This window comes from Tetranychus urticae, chromosome 3, assembly GCF_039701765.1.
Source record: "Tetranychus urticae isolate SD_2017Ah chromosome 3, NJAU_TeUrti_SD_1.0, whole genome shotgun sequence".
Classification (NCBI taxonomy): Eukaryota; Metazoa; Arthropoda; class Arachnida; order Trombidiformes; family Tetranychidae; genus Tetranychus; species Tetranychus urticae.
This window is the reverse complement of record NC_142960.1, coordinates 286,356-311,837: the sequence shown is the minus strand read 5'-3', so window position 1 is coordinate 311,837 and position 25,482 is coordinate 286,356. Positions and strand designations below refer to the sequence as shown.

The 25,482-nt window shown below is 32.4% G+C and overlaps 7 protein-coding genes across 7 annotated transcripts; 3 read left to right on the top strand and 4 right to left on the bottom strand.

The window, feature by feature from the left end:
- Window positions 1-1,049: 1,049 nt before the first annotated feature.
- Window positions 1,050-3,390, top strand: LOC107369210 (uncharacterized). The gene has a single exon (XM_015937140.3). The coding sequence runs from the start codon at window positions 1,249-1,251 to the stop codon at window positions 2,890-2,892; it is 1,644 nt and encodes a 547-aa protein (XP_015792626.1). The 5' UTR covers window positions 1,050-1,248; the 3' UTR covers window positions 2,893-3,390.
- Window positions 3,391-3,582: 192 nt separating this feature from the next.
- On the bottom strand, window positions 3,583-18,344 carry LOC107369094 (uncharacterized). Its single transcript, XM_015937007.3, has 4 exons — window positions 17,732-18,344; window positions 16,787-17,470; window positions 16,537-16,683; window positions 3,583-6,325 (listed from the first exon to the last, which is right to left on the bottom strand). Exons 1-4 carry the CDS (start codon window positions 18,122-18,124, stop codon window positions 5,084-5,086), a joined length of 2,466 nt encoding a protein of 821 aa, XP_015792493.1. The 5' UTR covers window positions 18,125-18,344; the 3' UTR covers window positions 3,583-5,083.
- Window positions 18,187-19,644, top strand: Aatf (Apoptosis antagonizing transcription factor). Its single transcript, XM_015937004.3, has one exon. It carries the CDS (start codon window positions 18,635-18,637, stop codon window positions 19,586-19,588), a length of 954 nt encoding a protein of 317 aa, XP_015792490.1. The 5' UTR covers window positions 18,187-18,634; the 3' UTR covers window positions 19,589-19,644.
- Window positions 19,589-20,725, bottom strand: LOC107369093 (proteasome subunit alpha type-1-like). Its single transcript, XM_015937006.3, has 2 exons — window positions 20,320-20,725; window positions 19,589-20,236 (listed from the first exon to the last, which is right to left on the bottom strand). Exons 1-2 carry the CDS (start codon window positions 20,642-20,644, stop codon window positions 19,692-19,694), a joined length of 870 nt encoding a protein of 289 aa, XP_015792492.1. The 5' UTR covers window positions 20,645-20,725; the 3' UTR covers window positions 19,589-19,691.
- A 370-nt stretch (window positions 20,726-21,095) lies between these two features.
- On the top strand, window positions 21,096-22,245 carry LOC107369090 (proteasome subunit alpha type-1-like). Its single transcript, XM_015937002.3, has 2 exons — window positions 21,096-21,514; window positions 21,598-22,245. Exons 1-2 carry the CDS (start codon window positions 21,190-21,192, stop codon window positions 22,140-22,142), a joined length of 870 nt encoding a protein of 289 aa, XP_015792488.1. The 5' UTR covers window positions 21,096-21,189; the 3' UTR covers window positions 22,143-22,245.
- A 399-nt stretch (window positions 22,246-22,644) lies between these two features.
- LOC107369091 (protein phosphatase 1 regulatory subunit 14B) lies at window positions 22,645-23,703 on the bottom strand. Its single transcript, XM_015937003.3, has 4 exons — window positions 23,552-23,703; window positions 23,222-23,475; window positions 23,070-23,156; window positions 22,645-22,948 (listed from the first exon to the last, which is right to left on the bottom strand). The coding sequence occupies exons 2-4, from the start codon at window positions 23,459-23,461 to the stop codon at window positions 22,865-22,867; spliced, it is 411 nt and encodes a 136-aa protein (XP_015792489.1). The 5' UTR covers window positions 23,462-23,475; window positions 23,552-23,703; the 3' UTR covers window positions 22,645-22,864.
- An 805-nt stretch (window positions 23,704-24,508) lies between these two features.
- On the bottom strand, window positions 24,509-25,444 carry Naa80 (N-alpha-acetyltransferase 80). Its single transcript, XM_015937000.3, has one exon. It carries the CDS (start codon window positions 25,442-25,444, stop codon window positions 24,812-24,814), a length of 633 nt encoding a protein of 210 aa, XP_015792486.1. The 3' UTR covers window positions 24,509-24,811.
- Window positions 25,445-25,482: the final 38 nt, after the last annotated feature.

Sequence of the window (25,482 nt, the reverse complement as noted above, 5' to 3'; positions counted from 1 at the left end):
CATCACTATGCTAAGATAAATTGTGGTTGTTATTAAATTATTGCCAATTAATATTAAAATTTAAATTTAATTTAAATCGTTTTATTGAAACAACTTTGATTGTATCACAGATAAATAATACATTCTATTAATAATACATAATTTGTTTGTCTGTTTTACTTACACGAGTGTGACCGAAAATGGTAATGTTAAAAGTGTGTAATTTGACCTCAAGACTGGGTTTATTTAAAGATGCTTAATTATTATTGAATATACCCTCTAGGCTCAATAATGCTGTTTTTTACCATGTTTTTTTGTTTTTCATCATCTTTTTCACCTTCATCTTCATCTTCACCTTCATCTTGGTCATCAAGTTCAATCGACAGTTACAATTTTTTATTATCAACAATAACTGAAATGATCCCATAAATAGTCACACTAATCATCGTTTCATCAAAAAATCACTTAAATGTTCATTAACTTTCTTCAAGTTCAATCAAAAGTCAATCCTTTTTCAATGTTGAATAAAAAAATTGTTAGTTATGAAGGAAGACTTTCAGCTAAAATGATTGAAACGCGTTCAAATGTTCAAACTTGTCCGGTAAACTGTTGAAAAGTGTTTCTTTTTATCGATAAAATGCATCTTTTACCAATTAGTTAATCAAAAGTTTCAACCTTTGATTGCATATTTTAAAAGAAACAATAAAATAATAAGTGAATCAATCTAAATTGAGTGAAAATTTTCAGGTTCATCACAGTTTCATGTCCAATAGAAACATTTAATACTAATTGACCCAATTGTTTCAATCTGTTTCTATGTTTGTCCTTTGACCGAACAAATCTGCTAACATTTAGGTTAACAAGTAATCAAGAATAATCAACATTAAGCCTAGAGGGTATATTCAATAATAATTAAGCATCTTTAAATAAACCCAGTCTTGAGGTCAAGTTATCATCCTTTAACATTACCATTTCGCTTGCACTTGTATCTGCCCTCTATCAGCATCATCTTTATTCAAACGCGTTAACACGATTTTCATCTACCCTCCTCAGTGGTGTAATCTTTGCTCTTTTCATCTGTCGATCAATCTGATCTTGAAACACATAAATTGGACATCTTTCCTTCGTTTCAAGTCACTTTCGCGAATCATTCTAAGCTGAGTGGCTAACGTTTTCTCAACAGTAATCAAAACATCTTTCAAGCAATCAAGTGTTTACATCGAGTTAAACATTTTTCCTTTTGTGATTAGTAAATCTTTTACAACAAATATGTTCCCATCTAATAACGGTTTAGTGATTATTTTTATTTTACAAATTAGCCAAGTTTTCTCGGCTGGTCAAAAGCTTCCAGGATACAATCATCAATTACTAGAAATTGATTTAGCTGCTCTGAGAGGATTAATCAACAAAGAAAAGCTTGGTTACAGTTTAAAGCCAGCAGCATCAGTTAGTCATGGTACATTATTGCAAGGGAATGGAGCTGGTGTCGGTCCTGTCGCTGCTGGTGCTACCAACTCTCAATCTAACCTAATCGCCATACCATTATACCTTCGTAATAACCAAGTCAAATGCTTATGCCCTGGTCAGACTAATGGTCTAACTACTGGCAATAGTTACACTGGCACTCCAGCATCATTGTCTCCATCATCAGCCAGTTACGGTCAAACATCTTCTCAACCAGCTAGTTCAACTTACGGTTCCTCATCATCATACCAGCCAGTTGCTTCAACTTACGGTTCATCTTCCCAGTCAGGAGCTTCTAGTTACGGTCAAACATCTCAACCAGCCAGTAGCTCAACCTACGGTTCTTCATCAAGCCAGCCCGCTAGTTCAGCTTATGGTTCATCATCTTCTCAGCCAGCTAGTTCAACATACGGTTCGTCATCTAGCCAACCAGCAGTTTCAACTTACGGTTCATCTTCCCAATCAGGAGCTTCAAGTTATGGTCAAGCATCTTCCCAGCCAATCAGTAGCTCAACTTACGGTTCTTCATCAAGCCAATCAGCTAGTTCTACTTACGGATCAGCATCTTCCCAACCAGCTACTACAACCTACGGCCAAACGTCTTACCAGCCCGCTGTTTCAACTTATGGGGCATCATCTCAGCCAGCCAGTTCAACTTACGGTCAAACAGCTTCTCAGGCAGTCAGTAGCTCATCTTACGGTTCATCATCTTCCCAACCCGCTATTTCAGCTTACAGTCAATCACCTTACCAGGCCGCTGTTTCATCTTACGGTTCATCTGCTTCTCAACCAGCTAGTTCAACTTACAGTCAAGTAGCAACAAATGAGCAGACTTACCCAAGCTCACCCAATTACTCATCATCATCATACCAAACTGTACCTCAGATAATTCCACAAAGTTATACCTCATCTGGATCAAGTGATTCCGTATCAAACTATGAACAATCAACAGATTCAGCAGCATCATCCTCATCTTCTTCTGCATCTGCTAATCCAGCTTCTTCGTCTTCAGCTTCACAATTACCATCGTCTCCATCATCGTCTTTATACAGTGAAGATGGCTACTCATCAGGATCATATGGATCTGCACCAGCCAGCCAAACTAATTATATAAATGGTTACTCAAGTGATTCCCAAGTCAAAATGGCACCTGCTAATTCTGGATACGAATCTGACTACTCATCCAGTGCAATCTCTGCCCCTTCATCACCTTCGTACCGACCTATTTATTCAAATACTTATGCACCCTCATCAAGTCAAGTATATAAAAATCAGCCAGTCTCTCAAGTAAGTTCAACCGGCTACACTGACTCTCAAGCTGCCAATGAGTACTATACTGATCCAGAATGCGCCAAAGACAATCAACAAATCCAATCAAATTCTGGTAGTCAAACAAAAGGTATTCCATCACCAATTAAAAAATTCACCCAATATCAAGATTCATGGTGAATTCGGAGATAACTTGGAAGGAAAACCTTAATCATTATCCTAATAATTCGATCTGCCATATCTATCAATAGATAAAATTGTTATTACAAATGTATCATTTGCTAAGTTTAACTGTTGATGTTTCAGTTGAAATTCGCATCAATTTATGATCATGTTGATGATCATTTTATAAGACAAATTAATTTAAATTTATAAAGTTAATCTATTGAACGTGAGTCTGAATCAATTACCATCAACAATCAAAAGGTTATCAAAGTAAAGGGCTGGATGATCATGACAGTAATTACTTTTACCATTCACACCAAGTATTATTTTCTCATTTTCCATTCATTTTCACGTTTTTCTCTCTTTTTTATAATTTTATTATTATCTGACCACCATCATGTTGGTCAGAATATCAAAATTTATCTCAATGTGATCCCATCTAATATTTGTATTATGTAAATGATAAACAAAACAAGATAAAAATATAATAAAAACAACAAACAAACAATTTTTCATTACGTCTCACTGACATATTTACCTGTATAAATCATCAAGAATGGCACTTTGTGTATGAAATCATCAGGACAATCTCAACAATCTGATCTACAATTTTAGATCAAAGTTTGATGAGAAACTGATATACAGTTTGCTACCTATTAATAAAACCTTCCTTGAGCGTTGACAGAAAAGAGACAACAATTTGAATTGAATTAGGTTTAATTTTTAATTTTAATCTTCTTATTGAATTTATAGTTTTATTCATTTACATGATGGGCCGTCGAAGGTATTATATTTACAAACTGAGCCCCGATCATTAATGATCGTAAATTTCTTGCACTGTATACAATAAATTCAATCCACATTTAAGGACTCAAATTATTGATGAAAAACTAAAAAAGTTTCGCTCGTGTTGAGAGTTGAACCTTTGTTGGCTGTGAAGGCATAGAACTGATTCCATTTTTTGAATTAAAAAGTTACTCTGATGAACAATCGCGTGAGGTTTGCTTGTTTGATGTTATAAGTGTGTGTTTAGTTACAATAGTTTTCCGTCTGCGTGCCTTTGTGTTTGGCAACGCAAATAGAAACTAAATTGCTGCAAAATGAGGCTGTTTGTAATGTTTTGGAACATTACTGTTTCCTTGTAATCATTCACAAATGTTTTAACATTATAATGATGATGATTATGGTTATGAGATTTGTGGGTGGAACAGTGAGGATTAATGTTTATACAGCCAAGTTAGCATCAACTGTAAATTTTCGGATCAAGTAATTATTTGCATCACCAATCTTCCCAGTATCATCCTTATTCCTTGTTGACATCTTCACTAGCTTTAAACCAACCTTGACTCCGGAGTCACAGTTTTTGTTGGCATTTCAATGTTGTCCCCTTAGCTGCGACATTCCGATTAAAACAAGCGAATGGTAAATAAAATGTTAGCGATGTCTTAAAAGGTCTTTGGTTGCAAACTCATCTTTGGTACAATCAACATGATGGGTTAGGTTGGTGAATGCTCTTTGTGGTTATTGTTGTTGTTACTGACTTAGCATTGAAATTAATCAATTGTTTATATTGGTCCATTGGAAAATCATTCAGCATCACTCAATAGTTTTAATTTCCTTTTTGCTTGTTAATCCTGTTGTTAACAACCAATCAACCATTGGCTTACTGATCCTTTGATCCGATCATCATTTAATTGTATGAACACAGGCTTTGAAAGAGTTACAAGGAAAGAAGAGAAGAGAAGATGAAAAGACATCATCATCCTTTCCTTTTTTTGTTACATTTTGCTTCAAGACAACTTGTTTTTGCAAGTCTTATCTTTTTATTCAGGTTTCTCCCCATCATCATCATCATCATCATCATTATTATTATCCTTCTTCTTCTTGTTGGCAGGTTAAGGCAACTAGTGACCACTGGTAAGTTGCTTGTTGCACTTATAAAACAAGGAGAGCAGGCAAACCAAATGAGATAAAGAGGAAAATATATTCCCTTGAGATCAAAATCCAAGGTGTAAGTTGTGAGAACAGAGAGATTACTCTTGGACGGAATTTCACACCGGAAATGGCATCGGAAGAAAATTAAATTACATCAAGTTTCCAGGTTAGTGATGTAAAATCATTGAGGATCATCATTATCTTTATTGCTGAGAGAAATGTTCAATAGCAATCATTAAAAACATTAAAATGTGTTGGAAAACAATTTTCATCACAGTTCAGTGATTGGCGTAGTTCGAAGATTACTAACAATCGGATAATGGTATTCACCTTCATATGAAGAAGAATCACTACCACATCCTCCTCCTCCTCCTACACCTCCAACTCCTACACTTAAATTGCTTCTGAAACCAGCTCTTATAAGACTATTACTTGTATTACCGATAATTGGACCACTAGTGAAACCACCGAAGCCACCAACAATACTGCTTATGCGATCAAATGTGTGACTACTCATGTCGTGATGTAGTGAACCACTCAAAGGGACTATTTCATATGGATTGTTCAGGTTGTTAATGATTGTTGTTGATTCCATGTTATAACCTGGAACCACAATGCACTCTGGTTTACTGTAAGGCCCATAATCCAGATCATTTGTGCGTATTGGGTTATGACTCATCATACCAAATATCTTACGACCTGATCCACCAACACCACCCATTACACTTCCGATACTTCCGATACCTCCAACCATTGATGATGCACCAATCTTGGCAGGATAATGATGAGATCTTTTTGATCCAACTCCGGTTGTACCTTTGATTAATCCGGTTAATCGAGTTCTCCAACGAATACCACAAATCACAACAACACCGGTAATGATCAAGCAACCGATGAATACACCAATTACAATTGGTGCCATTGATTCAACTTCATAACACCCTATATCACCGGGTTCCAGATCAATTATCTGTTTACCTCTGAGAGGCATTGGATTGGCACATGTTACTCTAATTATCTTATTTACATTAGATGATGTATCACTAGATGATTGCATGATGAATGAAGATGACTCGACGGATGGATTGGGTGCGATGCGACGAGCAGCAGCAGGGAATGCTGATGCCGGTTCACGTTTCACTGATACTTCATTTACTCCTTTGGAGCTTTCAGTAGTTGATGATGTGGGTGAATTAACAGATGAAGATGATAATCCTTTAATGGACACTTCACTATTAGTATCATTAATGTTTTGGAGAAACAATTTACGGATCCATTGAACAGAGCAATTACATGTGAATGGGTTGCCTCGAACATCAAATAACTTGACACGATTCGCAATTAAAGAGAGATGATTGTCAAGGAAGGTGAATGAATTGTGAGTTAATATGAGAATCTTGAGAGAAACCAGTGGATCAAATAGAGTTGAATCGATGAAATGCAGATTTGGATTATAAGAAATCTCTAATAGCTCCAATTTATCCAATCCATTAAAAGCTCCCGACTCAATTGTCTGTTGATTATAATAACAATAAAAGTAAAGATTAGAGTAATTTGATATGGAAACATGAAAAAAGCGATGCTTTCAAGGTAAATTGAGGAAAGTAAAGACAGCTGAGAAGCAAAGGAAAACAGAGGGTGATGAGGATCAGGTTGACAGTCACAAGTATAACAGCCTACGGGTATATCAATGATGATATCGGTTGAATACCATTGTGTAAAATTGTAAGCATTGTCATCGCAAGTAAAGCAAGATAAACGGATCATCAGTTAAGCATAAATAAATAAATATACATTGACAACCCTTTAAAATACGCCAAGAGTAGAGTAAATTATCTCAACGGATAACCATGACCAAGATGATCAATTTGAGATAACCTTGTCACCCTTTATCCCAAGGTCTCTTGACAGGAGAGAAGAGACAATATTTTCAAAATTACATGTCAAGAGTGAGATTTTGTAGAAGTCAAGATCAGGCCGACCACTGAGGCCAAGTTTCCGCAATGATTATTCCCAAATGAGGTCAATGAAATTTGAGATTAGTTTGTTTTTTGCATTTGCAAACTTTTAAAAGATTTAAGTAAACACAAACAAAAACAAGACAAAAGCGACAAAGTAAAAAGTCTACCATTGAAACTCAACTCAGATCTTTTTACATTAGATGGAAATTTGTTTTCAATAAAAGTACATTTCATGTCTTCTCAACTTGTAATTTGCTTCCTCTCACTTTGCTTTTCCAAATACATAATAACAATTTTTATGTAGATCATTGAAGAGGAGCAAAAAAACATTTTAAATATAACCTTTTTACTATTGTCAAGTGTTTCAAGAAAATTGTGTGAAAAAAGCGTTATCCAAGTTATCACTTTTTTCATTCTGAATGGAGAAAAGGAAAAAAGTCAAGATTGGACAATGTTCAATAGAAAATTAGTTTGGTTATGCATTGAGTGAGAGCAGAGTGCGTGACCCAAACAACAGAACCATCAACGACGAGTTCTCATCTGAATTACCGAGTGACAATGTGAAATAAGGAATGATCAAGATGAAGATGAACAACCAGTAAGAAATATCAGTGAACCGTTTATCCATCTCTTAACAGTGTTACTGGTCGAAGACGAGATAAAAGAAAGGAATAAAGCAAGATTCTGAAAGATGAACAAGATGAGCAAAATGGAGACAAAAGTTTGACTCAGTTAAAATACAATTTTTCACTTTCTTCAAGTCAAACAAACAATGAAACTTGTTATGCGAAAAAAGAAGGAAAATTGTAAGAGCAAATAAGTGTTAAGGGGAAAATGAGTGCGTGTTGAAAGAGAAATCATCATTTCTCTCCAAGGAAACATCAAAGAGATGATCATCATGATGATGATGATAATGATGGTAAAAGCCTTTCCATAGCATTAATGGATAAGTATTTTCAAAATCTCAACATTCACACAAACTTGTTTACTGTTAATTGAATTAATACAGTGCTGGTAACAGTGATTACATCAGTTAATTGTTTCGTTAAAATAAATTTTTTAGTCTTATTTTACCCTAAAAGAAGAATTCAAATTACAAATTAATTGATCAAAACTGGACTAAAATATTAAGTAAATTGTTTTTACAAGCAAATAAAGTAAATGGAATCTCAAGAATTTCAAAAATTTCACTCCATGCTTTTGATTAATTAATAGAATCAAAAATCGTAGGTTTCATCTAATGACGAGGCTACACCTTATTTTTAGATCAACTTTCCGTCTCTTTGCTGGAATCGCTGTTATTTGATTAATTAATTTATCTTGAAATGGCATTAATCAGATAATGAAGAAGAAGCGCAAAATGAGAAATAAGTGCGTTTGAAATTATTCTGGTTAATCCAATGAAACAATTTGTTAAGTCTTTTTTTTAAATTGAATCATCATGAATGGGAATAATCAGATTATGTAGTTTATGTAAACAAACAGAATTGTCAACCAAATAATATAATCATGCAATGATTACCAGGGGAACGATAAAAAATAGATTTTCATGTTTACCAGAAAAACAACAATCAAATGAAATGATAAACAAAACAAATTAAATCAACCAATGTAAAGACAAAGTATAATGTAATTTTTAGGAAAAACAAGAAAATAATAACAGAGTGATAATAATGATGATGAAAGTGGAAAATGTTCAACAAAGTTTCTCCATCATGATTATAAGGTTGATGATAACGTATGAAACAGCAAATACCACTGATTAATAAAGGAGTGGCTAAGTTTAAGAAAGTAAAAGGAACCAAAAATTTGCTAAATTAATGCTATTCCAAATGATGAAAAGATTAAATCAGTTCTAACTGATCCTTAAGAATACATCATTTCAAGTTGGTCTATCGATGTTTGCAGTTAAAAAAAGAAAGCAATAACATCAACATAACCAAGAGAAAAGGGAAATTCCTTGAGCTATCATGTTGAAACCCATCATTATTTTGCTTCTTTTTCGTCTTCTGTTAGTTCCTTGTATCTCCTCCTCCTCATCATCATCTTACCATCTGAAAACCCGGACAAACACACAAACCATAGACTTGCTAGATAAAGTCGATTATATATCGTCTTCTTAAATTATCATTATTTCCTCAAAATTTTGTTGCCATCGATTTACCGTCCACATTTTAGCCGCAAGGAAGCAAAGTAGCAGAGGTCATTAAGAGCTAAGGCAATTTTGTATGCATGCAAAGGCCAGTTTGTTAGAAGGCGGATCAAACTTTGGCCCATGTAAAACGGGAGCTTTTTAGAGGTAAAAATTGAAAATAAGATGATGAATAAGAAAACATGAGTTGATGATCATGTTGATGATGGTGATCAAGTTTGGTTACAAAAAAATGGGAGGAATTGAGTTTTCTCATCAACAGAGGCGTTGTAGGTCGTTGTTATTATTATTATCATTATTATTTCTCAACGATTTTGTTTTGTTATTTGCCAATAATACAATTGTAATAGTGAAAAGAGCATGCGAGGTCAGACACGCACACAACGGATGTCCAATTGGTAATCACAGGGTAATAATAATAATAGCCATAATAATAAAATAACGATGATGATAAGGAATCTCCGTCTTCAAGTTGCAAGTTTCATGAGTAGTTGGTGTTGCTTCTGTGGAAGCAACAACAACCGACAATCAAAACATCAACTTTGTTATGTATTATAAATATAACAAGACGTTGCTATTGATGTAATCTCTTTTCACTTTGCATAGTTTGGAGCCAAGGATCAAATAGGATGTTACCTTAAATTTAAGGATAACAGAATGATGATCGTCATCATCATTATCATCATCATCATTGTGGAGAACATTTTATGTACATTAACGCTGTGAGAATGTTGATGATAATGCTAGTAATGATTAAAATAATGATAACCAATGCAATGGAAGGTAGTTTAATATTGCCACCGGAAGATGCACCAGATAATCATCTCCTTTGCTTCTTGGTTATTAGTTTCGTTCAAGATGCATCATCATTATAATCAAAAACCATGTATGATGAGGAAAATGATAAAGTTGAAACTTGATAACAAGTAGGAGAGAACTTATGAATTGTAGGAATTAATTCTGAAAAAATATAATTTATATTAAATAAAAGATGTAATAAAAAGGAGCAATTATTTATATTCTTGGCGAATCTTATTCAAAAGTTAAATAATCAACACCAGAGCATTGGGATTTAAATGCATTGTTAAAAGATGAATGAAAACAATGAAAATATTTTTCCTCTTTTCAGTAATATTCATTGCTATTTCAAAATTCAACTCTAATTGAATCTCATGTATTAAATACATTAATGGAAAAATTTGAATCAAGAACCTTTTATGGGCATATTTACGCTGTTAACTTAAGTACATCATCATCATTATCGATCTATCTCATGATAATTCCAATAATTGCCAAAATAATAATGATAATGATTATTATTATCATCTACAGTGAGCGATAATAACTGTTTATAACATAATTATTCAATTGTGAGGTTACGTTGATATCAATGGTCAATGATAAGGATGATGATGAGTATGACAATGAATGCAATGATTGATTGCTGAGGAAGGAAGTACGTTTATCATCATAGTGGACTCAAGGATCATCTGCAAACATTGAAATTGCTCAGAAAAACCGGAAAAGAATTTAAGATATCAGCGATAGATTCAGAATAGTAGCAGGAAACCAAAGTCAGAATAAGAGATAAGAACATTATGATTATTGTAAAACCAAATGTTCATAATATCCACTTGGCTTTATTTTTCTAGTCTTCATTTTCATACAGAAATGACATCTAAAATCAAAGAGAAGCGATTTACTGACAATCGATTTTTTACAAAAAAAAACATTATTTTCCTATGATTGTCAGGAAAGAGTATTGATAGTTTCAATGGTGATGAAAATGACTGAAGTAAAGATAAGGGAAGGGAAATGTTCATGAAATCAATGGGATTAAATGGGTTGGAGTGAGTACTTTAATTGGATTTGAAGGTAAAGAAAGGATAAAAGATAAGATCGGACAATCAGCCAAATGGGTCAAAAGAATGAATGAAAATAAAGTTTTCTTTCAACAGTAAATAATGGAAACGTGGATTTTGGGACAATGGATGTTTTTCAAATGAATTTTGAGTGAAGATTAATTGATGGATCAGAAAGATTTTACGTTGTTTATCAAATCTCTTGACAATTATATTGTGATTATTTGAGAATCAGATATGAAAAAATCTGCCAATTCAATTTCCATGGTTGAATATTTGATGAATTAAACAAAGGTGATAAGTATTTGAATAAAGCAAATGTTTATCATAGCTTCTTTCGCTTTCGTTTCATTGTTTCTTTTTGCAAGCTCATCATTTCACAAAAATTTCTCTATACAAGACTGAGATGTTTCATTTATCTCATGGTCTTTCAATCCATGAGTCAACTGATTTAATAATAAAGAGAATAAAAAGATTAAAAACTGATGATGAGGATGATAGTGATAGAAACAAGATGGGAAATAACAAAAAATTTGCATTGATGAATAGAGAGAAGAGCAAATCGCTCAACTTGTCTTCCTCATGTTGGCATATAAATTATGGTATCAGACTTGTAATGGGATGAAAAATCGATTCTTCACTTTCATGTTAACCTGGATGAGGAGGGCAAGTCTTAGGGTTCAAATTTAATATTACCATTAAGTTGTAAGAAAATGAACTGAAAAAAGAGGACATGATGATGTACATTTCATCTCATCATCATCTTTTCCATCTTCCTTAATAAACTTTATTCATCAAATTTTGGTGAAGTTAATAAAATTTACTTGATAACTCTGATAACGTATAATAAGAACGTTCTGAATTAATCCATTTTTCCATCAAAGTTATGATCAGCTCGGTCTACTTCAATTGATTATAAGTAGCAAGCTCATCACATCATTATTGCGCTCAATTGAACGCTCGATGGCGCATCAATTAATTAACAAATTTTTGCACCAAAAATGTCAAATAATTTAAAATTCAAAAATAATTGGAAACCACATCATCGATTGCAATCTCCAAGCCAATAACAGTGAGCAGGATTATCATAAACATTTTAAATTGGGTGAAAATGTTAATAACAAGTAGTGAAAGCTTCTGATTAATCATTGAACTTTCTTAATGTTTTCATTACTGAGGTTACAAGACGATGAGGCCGATGATTCATAAAAAAGTAAAGGATGCTGATGGTTGCTGCACCCAACATGGGATGAGAAAGATTGAAAAATGCTAATAAAAATCATTATAACAATTGCAACTCTCGATCACCAACTTCATTGGCCAAACCTTAGTTACATTAATTTGCTTTTTTCAGAAGTTAAGATCAAGTTGAGATCTTATTTGTATCTCAACAGTAGACCAAGTTAACACCAAACGCCTCTTCACTTGGATCCAACTTTTTACCAAAAATTGTATTATTAATGATGCAGATGATGGAGATAGTGAAATATAAAATATGGGAAGGGATCATTTTTTCGTCTTTTTCCTAATCAGCAAACAGTTAGTAATAGTGTTATCACTCAATACAATCAGGAGCTGAGTATTGATTTTTATATTAAATTTACTTGAAGTTTATAGAAACAAAATTGAAATTTTTGTCATTAAAAATTGAATTTTTTGAGTAAACGGAATCGTTTGCGTTTAGTTAAGCAATTTTTATGTTAATATAATTGAATATGTAATGTATGTTTATACAAAAATATTGAAAATCAATTGTCAAGCATAAAAGATATGAAAGAAAAAAGAGGAAAATGTAGAGATGAGTTACTTTACTGCGTTTTTCAATGCAAATATAAAAATTCTTTTTTCCCTTTATTCAGAATTCATTGATGCTCAGAATAAAATACTGTTCCATGGGATCAATTTTCAGTTGAATGGAAATCTAGAAAAGATTTGACTGAGATTTAGAATTATATCCAATCCTCTGAGTAGATAGTCAACTGAAAACCAGTAAATCAAATTGATGATAATGATGGATATAAAGCAACTTTATCTTACTCAAAAGTCACTTAGTCATCGTCAGGTATTGTACATAAAAAGCGAGAAAGCGATAGCAACTAAATGCGATTTAAATATCAATGCAAACGGTAAAATTGATTGACTAATGACATTAAAAGTTGGTTAGAGATTTTTATATTTCAAAAAATATCTTTTGAACTAACCGTTGAGATAACAAATTGACGCATCCAATGACTTTAATTGTCTGATTAACAGGACAATTGAACAACAGATTGTTAGACTAACCGGTAAAGATATGCTTGTTTTGCCGCTAAAAGAAAGATTTACAAAAATAAATTTTGTTATCTCAAGGGTTAAATTGATGAAATGACACAAAGTCAAACATAGATATCAACATTGTCGGATTGAAAGCAGAAATTAACAGCCATTTGACAAGTTATTCATTATTCACCATTAGTTATTTGACAATCAACTAACCAGTTGAAAGGTTCAACATGAAATACTGACAAATGAGTAAGACAATTAGGCCTAAACACAAAGGTTTGATGCATTCTTCAGGCGATGTAAAATGATGTTACAAAAGATTGAAAAAGTTGATGTTCCATCAGTCGGTTCCTCTTTTAGTTTTGCAATTTAAATGGAAGCAGAAATTAATTTAAAAATGATGAAAAGTATGCTATAATGAATATTAAATTTTACAATGTCAAATGTAATCTAATTTAATTCTCGATTGATACATTATTCAAAATAATGGTAATTCAAATAAAATTTATGAACAATTTATGAATTGTAAAGAGAAATTTTAATCTAGTTATTGGAAAAAATTAATTACTTTATCAAGAATCGTCGAGAGAGCAAATGAAGGTTGTGACCAAACCTAATTGCTGCCTTGAGCGATCTGTGCTCTTGGCCTTTCGGAATTTCAACTGATAGCATTTATTGCTGGTTAAAATGATCAGGGAAAAAGATCATCAATCCATGACCAGGTAATGATGTAAAAACAATTGCTTCAAGGGTTAATTAATAATAAAAACTGTAAAGGTGAGGTAATATTTCTCATATTCAATATTATTTTACAATTTATATAAATTATGATTTTACATAACAATTAACATGCAATAAGTTATCAGTGTTGATTAAATTGATTGAAAAAGTAAATTTATTCTGCTTTTTTCGCATTTTTCGTTCATTTTAAATCATTAAACTTGAAAGTAACAAAATTGATAAGATTCATAAATCTAATTGTCTGTTTAATTGTTTTAAGAGGCAATATTTTGCTCCCGTTTTGTAATCGATACTAACAATTAATTGTGTGAAGAAGCTTCATCATAATTAATTTATTAAAGGAGGACCTGCAAATGGATAGGGAAAATCTCCTCTTAGGATATTTTGATGAAATGAACTTTTTTCAATGTAATTTTTTATGCTGATTCCGAATATCTGTTTCTTTTTTTGCTAAGACAACGCATTCGAAAAGAAAGTTCATATTATGATTCGAAGGTTGCATTTTTTAGCTCGTTAAAAGAGGTCGCTAAGCCAGTCGATTCTATTCGTGGTTTATGTTATCAAGGGTACTGAATAATATAGTGAAGGTTTGGCCACTGAAAAAATCGCCAAACAGGGTCAAAATTGCAAAAAAACAGATAAAATATCGATTTATTAGTGACCTTTTAAAAATTACGAAGATGCCGTCTAAGCCAGCTAAATTTTGACATAATCAATGTAATCGAGCATGTTGAATAATATGGTGATGGTTTGGTTCCTGGAAAAATAGCCAAACAGGGTTAAAATTGTAAAAAACTGAATTTGAACAGGGATTAATGAGCGTCTTTTTGAAAATAATGAAAAAGCCGTCTAAGCCAGCTAGTTCTTGGCAAAATAAATGTATTCGAGCGTGCTGAATAATATGGTGATGGTTTGGTTCCTGAAAAAATAGCCAAACAGGGTGTTGCATTGACATTTGTAAAATTTAACGAAATCCAGTTTTCTGCGATTTTCAATCTGTTTGGCTATTTTTTCAAAGCTACAACCACCAATAGATTATTAAACATACTCAATTACACTATTTTTGTCAAGAATTAGCTGGCTTAGACGGCTTTTTAAATATTTTCAAAAAGACGCTCATTAATCCCTGTTCAAATTCAGTTTTTTACAATTTTAACCCTGTTTGGCTATTTTTCGAGGAACCAAACCATCACCATATTATTCAACATGCTCAATTACATTGATTATGTCAATATTTAGCTGGCTTAGACGGCATCTTCATTATGTTTAAAAGGTCACTAATACTATGTGATATTTAGATATTTTGGCCGATATCTCAAAAACTATGCATGATATAAAAAAATAGATTTGATTTATGGAATTGGCATTGAATTTTATGTCTGAAAAGTACCATTTCAAAAAAAATCGAGAACAGGCGATTTTGCAGGTCCTCCTTTATTCTCAAGTATGATATTCAGTGATCCAATTTGATTCACCTTTATTCAACCCTAACGATAACTCTTTCATCTGATCGCGTGATATGAAATAATCAATATTTAAAACACATATAGTTCATGTACAACAATAACTCAATCAAACCTACTGATAAGGAAACCAGGTTATATGGTCAATATCATTAACTACTATGCTTTTGTTATTTTTTGATACTTTTATCAATGGGAGTACATAAAAGGATATTTTCATCCAAGCTGGAAGATTGAATTTGCGAAATGTGTGAGAAATTATTGAAAGAGCTTTTAGGAAACGGAAACGAAAAACGAAACAAATCGACAATATTAATACCTTGCATGGGAAGAGAAACTGAAGAGAGGTCTAATGATGATAATTGATTGTTAGTTGAATGAGAATGAAATAAAGTGTGAAAATAAGCGAAAGGATTTGAATAGAGAAGAAACATTGTCACATCAATTGAAGAGCCAATCAAATTAATCTGAAATTGAATTAGAACTCTTAGCATCTAATCCTTTCAAAGTGTACGAACAATGTGAAAATACTGAACAAAAGTTGAAAATTTAATCCGATTGAGCGATTAAATAACTAATATTTGAGTAGAGATTTATCTTTTTCAACATTACATAGCAACAATAACATGATAATGATGATAATAACAATTAAAGTGTGAGTGTAAACCGATTACTACGACCATGAAAACAGTTAAAACTTGAAAATAAAAAATGTTTATCTGTGCCTGAAAAGATAAATTGTAATTTATACATTTAAAATAGCTTGTCTGATTTATCATAAAATATTATTGATTAAGGATTAATTATGAGCATGATTACCATATACACAAACAGATTGATGCTGAGAAACAAGAAATCGGACACAATAGCGAATAAGCGAACAAGATAAGCTTTATACTGAAACTGCATTCAATAGTCAGCATAAAGAAAAGGAGTTAACTTCTTTTGTCATTCTCATCCTCATCATCTTCTTTTATCCCTTCTGTCCCCTGTTAATCAGTTGTTCACAACAAATAAGTTTAATTCATAAGAGAGGAGAAAAACGAAAAGTAATCTATGGAAAGGAAAAGAGTAGACGTTGATTGTTGATGATGGTTAATGGAAGAGTAAAATGATCAAAGAGAGCAGAGAAAGTTATTTCAAGTGATGACAATGCAAACAATAGAACAACAATTAAACGAATTGGAATCGTCAGTTAACTGGATGAGATGAAAAAGTAAGTGATTTGATAAATAGAAAAGGGAAAAGTGAGAAAAGGATGAGAAGAAATAACAACAACTTACATTGAGATGAGGACAACGACTTATATCAAGACTTTTGAGACTGGTTAAAGTGGTAAATGATGTTGAGTTGATTGTTGTAAAAGGATTTCCTCCAATCTGAAGAACCTCAAGTTTACCCAAATCTGAAAAAATATCCTTTGGCACTTGCTATTTATAAGTAAGAAAACATGAAATTCATTTAATCAATTAAACCTTTTAGGTAAGTTGAAATAGTCATTAAGGCATAAAAATTAATTAACCAAATAATTACCTGAAAATTATTATTGTTGAGTCTTAAAGTAGTTAGTTTGGGTAAACCATTTAGAGCTCCAGATTCAATTGAACTGATTGAGCATCCTTCTAGAGATAATTCTTGCAAATTACTCCAAAATTTTAATTCATGTGATTCACGTCGTTTTGAGCTTTCGTGCGAATAATGATGATTCTGATTATTGCTTTCACTTTGTTCCAACATGAAATCTGAAGAGTCAGATGGAGTTATACTTTCAGATGGATCCATTCCACTGAAGAAAGGAGAATTTTCTTTTTTTATAGAAGGAAAATTATTACCACCAAGATGCAATTCCATCAAGTTGGGTAAGTAACGTGGTGAAAGTGCAACAAGAATATCGCTCAAGTTTAAGCTTGAAGAATTAAAGGTTGACGGTGTTGAAGACAACTGATCATTCGATAAACTTGAATAATCCATATTTAGTGAATTATTTACTAAAAAAAGTGTCCTTAAATTTTTCAAACCATCAAAAGCACGAGGTTCTAGATAATTCAACCGGTTTCGATTGAGATTTAGTTGCTTCAGATTTAGTAGCCCTTTGAAAACGGAGTCATTTAAATTAGATAATAAATTATCATTAAGGTAAAGATCTTCCAATCCTGAAAGACCATTGAATGTGGAATTAGTGAAAACTAGAAGTTTATTTCCATTTAGATGAAGCGTCTAGGGAGAAATAGAAGACAGGGAATTAAAATTTTTTCAAAACAAGATTTCCAATCAAATTTTCATCGAGGTTGGACATGCATTGATTATGCTATGTCTTGGTAATGAAATTTGAATCAAAAATTAACAAATTAAGAGCTTAATTATCAGTCAGAATAGATCTCAGCATAAAATATTAAACAAAACTCAATTGCAGAAAATTCACTTAATTTGTCATTCAATAAAAAAGTAAAAAGAATAGGAAAATTGTGTTAAACTCACCTTCAATTTACTTAATCCTCTAAAAGAGTAGTCTTCTAAAGTATCCAATTTATTATGGGACAAGTCGAGAGATTCAATATTACGATAAACACTAAATGAATCAGTACTTAGTTTAACTATTTGATTTGAATTGAGGAGAATTTTCCTCATATTTGGATTCAATGTGATCGGTATGATGGTGAGAGAAGCATTGGAACAAACAGCTTCCAGTTTGTTATCATTGCATCGACAATTGGATGGACAAAAAGCACTAACCATCCAAGATGATAAAAAATTAATCCTCGACGAATCACTTATATCACTATTCCTTAAGAAATTGGAATTATAAAAGAGGTTCACAAAGTCTTGTGAAATAAAGATGAATAAAAAATGAAACAAAATTCGAAATAACATGTTTACAAATTACAGTATTTACAAATAGTCGATGATTATAAACACGATTTGGACATTTTACTAAGCATTTAACACATTCACAATGATTATTAAAGTGAAAACATACAAGGACATGAAACTGAAAAATACCAAATAAACCGCTTCTTGTAACGCGGAGAGTCAAATACAACTGAAGCTAACCAACAATTACAGTAAAATGTAAACATCACATCACTTTGGTTTAGGAACATGAGTTTAGGCACAAGGTGGCGTTGTAAGCGTAAAGGTCACACTGCGCCATCTAACGACTTGAAAAACCGAATTTTATTTTTCATTAGATTCTCATTACCAGTGCCATCTTGTGAATGGTTTTACTAACAGAGTTGACTGTTTTAAAAGCATTGCTTTTACAGATGTTCAAAAGCATGTAAACAATAATAAAACAAGTGATCAATCTTTAACGAATTTGTATCAAAAGTTATTATATCTTTTGTGTTATTTCTATTTTGATTGTTTTTAATTCGTTTTAAAATGGATGAAAATGACGAGTATATTGAAGACGAATCAGAAATAGAGGAAGATGATAATGGAAGTGGAAGTGACATTGGAGATAACGAAGAGGAGAAGAATCGTGCTCAAGCATTGGCAGTCAAAAATCAGTTGGTCGTATTTGATATGCTCATCAATTGCAGAATTAAATTACAGAAAGCTTTGATAAATTTAAACAAATTACCTCAACACGATATTTTTGATAAGTTTTCAGATGCTGGTGAAGATGTTTTAGGAGCTGCGAAAACTCGAGCTATGGAGGAAGAAAAAAAATTGTTAGAAACTTTCTATAATCTCCAACATCTATTGAAGACACAGGAAAGCCCCGTTGAGAATGACGATGTAGAAGAACGATTAGATGCTGATCACAAGAAGCTGATATCAGACATTAATCCCATAATGAATGAGTGGTGGCAAAAAACGAATTATGCTACGAAATCCGACTCAAAAGCCGCAGAAGAGGAAACTGAAATCATTAAGAATATAAGCCACATACTTAGTGATCGTGAAAGACTGCTCAAAAAGACAAGAATGAAACGCTCTGGGTATACAATAATTGGTAAAGAAGAATCAGCTGATAAAGAAATTGATGAACCCGAATCTGGTAAAAATCAACAAGAAGTGATTGACAGTGAAATATTCGATGATGACGATTTCTATGGACAGTTATTGAGACAACTTATTGAAAGTAAAACATCAGTAGACTCTGTTGATCCGATATCCTTAAGTAGACAATGGTTAGAAGTTCAAAAACTACGGAAAAAAATGAAACGAAAAATTGATACTAGAGCATCGAAAGGACGTAGAATAAGGTATAAAGTTCATCAACCATTAATTAGTTTCATGGCTCCAATTGAGGATGGAAATTATGAAGACTCTGCTAAAGATAAATTATTTGCTTCATTATTTGCTCAAAGAAAAGTCCAAGAAACATGATTATGTTAAACATATGAAGAGTGTTATTTTGTCCAATAAAAAATTTTGTTGAGAAAGTGATTTGAATACATATTTATTTTAATTACAAAAAGTAAGATACGTATTAATCGACAGCCATTGAATCATCAGCAACTGCAGGATCAGCAGGACGTGGTTCTCCCGGTTGAGCATCCATTCCTTCTGGTGCATCAGCTTGACCTCCAGCTTCTCCACCACCACTTGGATCACTAGTTCCAGCTCCTCGGCCTTTCTTTTCAGCCTCAGATAGTAAATCAAGCCATTGAGTAACTTTCTCATCATCATAAACATTAAAATCTTGTCCTTTACCAACAATAGCGATAGAAACATTTCTAACATTTAACTCTAAATCATTAGGTAAACATTCACGTAAGGCTAGTAATCCATGGCGTATGAGCTCATTCAAATTTGATTCAGCAAACTTTTCTAAATTTTTCTCTAAGTAAGTGCGTGAAGATTGTGATCGTGCTCCAATAGCCATAGCTTTACAATCAAAATAATTTGCAGAAGGACAAGTTTGATGAATATGTGGTCCACTATCATCATAGCCAGCAATCAACAAACCAACACCATATGGACGTCTATCGTACCTTTGGGTTGAACTTTGCATCTTATTTCCCAAGATTTCAACTAAAAGAGATGGATAAATAAATAAATGAGAAAAATCATCAATTGTCATACATCATATAATAATCGATTAACCGTTAACTAACCTAATCTCTTAATTGGCAAACAAGTTTCATGGGAATATCGTTCATTGATACATTCATTTCTCATAAATCTTGACAAAACCCGTGCATCAGCTGTTAAACCGGCAATTGATATTCCGACATGATTGTCAATTGGAATAATCTTTTTTTGATGAGCACTTAATTCGGATGTGCTTCGTTTAAGTGCCAATAGTATAGCATGAGTTGAATTCTTCAATCCGATTGTAGCAGATCCTTGTTTAACAGCTTCCATTGCATATTCGACTTGATGAAGCCTTCCTTGTGGAGACCAAGTAGTAACATCATTGTCATACTGATTACGGAACATTTTTTCCTAGATTAATGATGAAAACTTGGTAATAAACAATTAATTTAGAGAATAAAAAATGTTACACAACACAGAATGAAATTTGTTTACTCACTAATCAGCCGGAAATTTTTCTGAAATTTATCATCAGATGGCAACGCTAACTGATAATAAATATTGATGAAAGAAAACAAGCGCTTAATTCAAATTGACATTATTCTTCAGCAGATTTAAAGTCAGTTTAATTACGTTTAGAGTTTAATTATATCTGAATATACATTTATTTTAATAAATAGCAATTAATTTAATTAGTGAAGATGAGAATTTAAGTTTGCTAAACATGTTTAAGATATAATTTGAAGATTGCGCTTGTTTTCTCAACATTTTAAGAATATTCTAGCCTAGCTGGCGTTGCCATCTGAAGGTAAATTTTAGAAAAATTTCCGGCTGCTGAATGAATTAACAGATTTATTTGTGCTGCTAAACTTAACTTTTGTGTCTTCAAATTAAATCATTCTAATTCCGATTTTGTTATTACCAAGTTTTCATCATTAATCTAGGAAAAAATGTTCCGTAATCAGTATGACAATGATGTTACTACTTGGTCTCCACAAGGAAGGCTTCATCAAGTCGAATATGCAATGGAAGCTGTTAAACAAGGATCTGCTACAATCGGATTGAAGAATTCAACTCATGCTATACTATTGGCACTTAAACGAAGCACATCCGAATTAAGTGCTCATCAAAAAAAGATTATTCCAATTGACAATCATGTCGGAATATCAATTGCCGGTTTAACAGCTGATGCACGGGTTTTGTCAAGATTTATGAGAAATGAATGTATCAATGAACGATATTCCCATGAAACTTGTTTGCCAATTAAGAGATTAGGTTAGTTAACGGTTAATCGATTATTATATGATGTATGACAATTGATGATTTTTCTCATTTATTTATTTATCCATCTCTTTTAGTTGAAATCTTGGGAAATAAGATGCAAAGTTCAACCCAAAGGTACGATAGACGTCCATATGGTGTTGGTTTGTTGATTGCTGGCTATGATGATAGTGGACCACATATTCATCAAACTTGTCCTTCTGCAAATTATTTTGATTGTAAAGCTATGGCTATTGGAGCACGATCACAATCTTCACGCACTTACTTAGAGAAAAATTTAGAAAAGTTTGCTGAATCAAATTTGAATGAGCTCATACGCCATGGATTACTAGCCTTACGTGAATGTTTACCTAATGATTTAGAGTTAAATGTTAGAAATGTTTCTATCGCTATTGTTGGTAAAGGACAAGATTTTAATGTTTATGATGATGAGAAAGTTACTCAATGGCTTGATTTACTATCTGAGGCTGAAAAGAAAGGCCGAGGAGCTGGAACTAGTGATCCAAGTGGTGGTGGAGAAGCTGGAGGTCAAGCTGATGCACCAGAAGGAATGGATGCTCAACCGGGAGAACCACGTCCTGCTGATCCTGCAGTTGCTGATGATTCAATGGCTGTCGATTAATACGTATCTTACTTTTTGTAATTAAAATAAATATGTATTCAAATCACTTTCTCAACAAAATTTTTTATTGGACAAAATAACACTCTTCATATGTTTAACATAATCATGTTTCTTGGACTTTTCTTTGAGCAAATAATGAAGCAAATAATTTATCTTTAGCAGAGTCTTCATAATTTCCATCCTCAATTGGAGCCATGAAACTAATTAATGGTTGATGAACTTTATACCTTATTCTACGTCCTTTCGATGCTCTAGTATCAATTTTTCGTTTCATTTTTTTCCGTAGTTTTTGAACTTCTAACCATTGTCTACTTAAGGATATCGGATCAACAGAGTCTACTGATTCGCGCTCACTAACAATCAGCTCTGGTTAAATCAATATGTAACAGCTTGAGTCATATTGCTAAAATATCAATTAATCAATTGCAGTAAAAAGACCGTTTCTTTTCTTCTGAATTGTAATCAAATAAACGAAAGACGTTAGTTCATGGTACGAATAATCTGCAATAATAATTATTTTATTGTAATTGAAAGTTATTTTTGAAGTTTGACACGGTTATATTAAGTATTTTTTTCTCGATGGACAAATTGGTTATTTAGGCAAGTACATATTATGATTTTACATTAGATTATTTTAGTATGAATTAACATTAATTTAAACAAAAAAATATTGATCCGGGCTGGAGAACGACTACTTTGATTATGTAAGAGACAATCAATCATCATAATGTCTTTGCTTTCTCCAAAACTTCATCGATAAATTTCTCTATCACAACCATTGGTTTTTTAGCACCATTCAATCTTGCCTGCAAGTATATGATTGTAAGGTTAATAAAAAAATAACAAGGTGCAGATCAAAACAAATTTGGCAGATAAATCAAGGATTCAATGCTTAGAAAACATTTTTGGTATTGAACTTATATTTACTTTAAGCCATTCTCGTCTCAAGTCATCTCCTTCCACGTCCAGAAGTTCATCCAAATCAATCTCAACATCATTTGATTCGGATCCATCCTGTTTATAGAGTACAAATAATATTTTGATTACTGACAATTCTGAGATTTCTACAGATAGCTTACATTTGTTGAATAAAGAACCTGTAACTGTTCACATATCCACATTTCCACTCTTAGTCTTTTCTTTATCAAATTCATCTGATGTTGTCCATACTTTGCAGTGAGATAATTTTGTTTTCTTTCAGTTATTTCATTTTGATCAATGTTGAAATTAACATGAAAAGATCCTTTTGATGTAGCGCCAGATCGAGATGATGTGGCTGCTGAAGGTCCAGATGTAGCTTTTATATTTGATTCATGCATCACCTATGAAATGACTGACAAACAGCAACATAGAAAAATATTAGCATAACGTAAATAACACAAAATACCTTAAATAGGAGTGGAAATCACCTGGTTGATGTTCTGATGTATGAAAGCAATTGATCACATATACTCTTCTCACCAAAGTAGATTAAAGATGTAAATAAATCAAACAGTTAAAGTATAAAAATCGATCTGTATGACCAGTCGGAAATATTATTGCTATCTTCTGTGGATGTTTATGTTGTTTTGTTGATGTTGGCGGTGGTGTTGGTAAAAAAGAAGGAGTCACTTAAAATAATTATTAGATACCAATAGCACAGACTCTTGAGATTTTTGCTTTTAGATTCGCACTAATGTTTACTAATTGATGGGGTAATTGAAAGGGAAAATAAATAATAGTTAAAGATAGGTGAAGTAAAAAAGTTATATCCAATTTGATGAGGAACAGATGTAACAAGTTGAGATGGTGGATAGTAAAGTTGCAATGTACAGTGGTTAGCCAGACAAAAACAGAATTGACTGGACTTTGAACAAATCAGTCAGTTAACGTTAATTATTAACTTGTATACCAAAAGTAAATTTCAAGAAATGAAATGCAAAACACCATAATATTTAAAGTAAAAACTTACTTTTAAGAAAAACTGTTGCTTCCATGGTAAGCAAACCAAAATGTTTGGTTCGTTGAACTGAATGATATTTCATTTGAAAGGTTCATCACCAGAATAAATTATAATATTAGGTGGGCGAGATAAATGTTTTAAAATACAAATCTAAAAGGCTCCTTTATTAGTGCCCTTCAAACTATATTTCAGACTTAGCGGGTGAACTCAAAATTTCATGCGAGCTGCAAAAAAATAATGAGTAAAATTTGAATACAAATCTTTCAATTATGAGCAAATTATCTCTGCTCAAAATGTCAATAGAACCATTTTAACTCAATACAATGATTTAATTATATTGATGATGAGTAAGCTCAAGGGACACAAGTCTTCGATTGCATCAAATAGTTAAAGATAGTTTCTTCCAAAGAAGTGAACTTAATAATTCGAAGGTTTTTAGCTTTTATTAAAAATTATTAATAAACTTCATTTTTAGCTGAAATGTTGCTTCTTGTTGCCGACTTATTATAGTTGATAATTTATCGAAACGTAGATCTATTTAATCATACAAAAATTTCTCAGATTTCACAAAAATAGGGCAAAGAATAATTTTAATTAAATAAAAATTGGTTACTATTAATTCATAGGATTTTTAATCTTGAATTAACCAAAATGATTATCTAGCCGCTAATCCTGTAAGAATAATGCTTATTAAAGGGTTTGAGTATCAACAGCTGATCATTTATATTCATCTCAATGTTTTCTTCATTACAATTTTCTCTTGTTTTATTAAAGGTCTATTAATCAATGGTAATCCTAGTGGTAGTGGAGGTGGTGGTGGAAAGACAGGAACGGCTGATGATGAGGCTTCCTCTGAAATATTAGGTTTACCATGAGTTTTTGCAGCAGATTGGCTGGTAGCAATAGATTGATTAGCTGGTCCTAAAGCTTCAATGGTTTCAACGATGATGTACCCAAGCTTTTGATAAAAGGAGGAAGCATCGATGGTATGCAATGAGATTGACGAAAAACCATAAGATTCAAGTAATTTTTCAATTGATGACATGAACTTTCGACCCACACCTTGTCCTCGTCTTGACTTATCTATGATCAAACTTTCAATGTATGCTTCGCCATCAGTGATACCACGACTCACCTTAACATGGCCAATCAATTTACCCCTTGGGTTTGCAGCATTTGTATTCATGTCATCTCCACCATCACCGACATCATCAAGTAAACACAAACACATTGGATAGGAATCTTTTGATTTGGATAAAGAATGAAGACGAGCTGCTTTGCTTCGAGGCCATTCTTGATTTAACAAAGCACAGCAATCATCCATTAATGAAGGAAACTCGTGTAATTTAACTATTTTCATTGCTATGTATTCATTAAATGAGAATTTTGGTTAGAAAT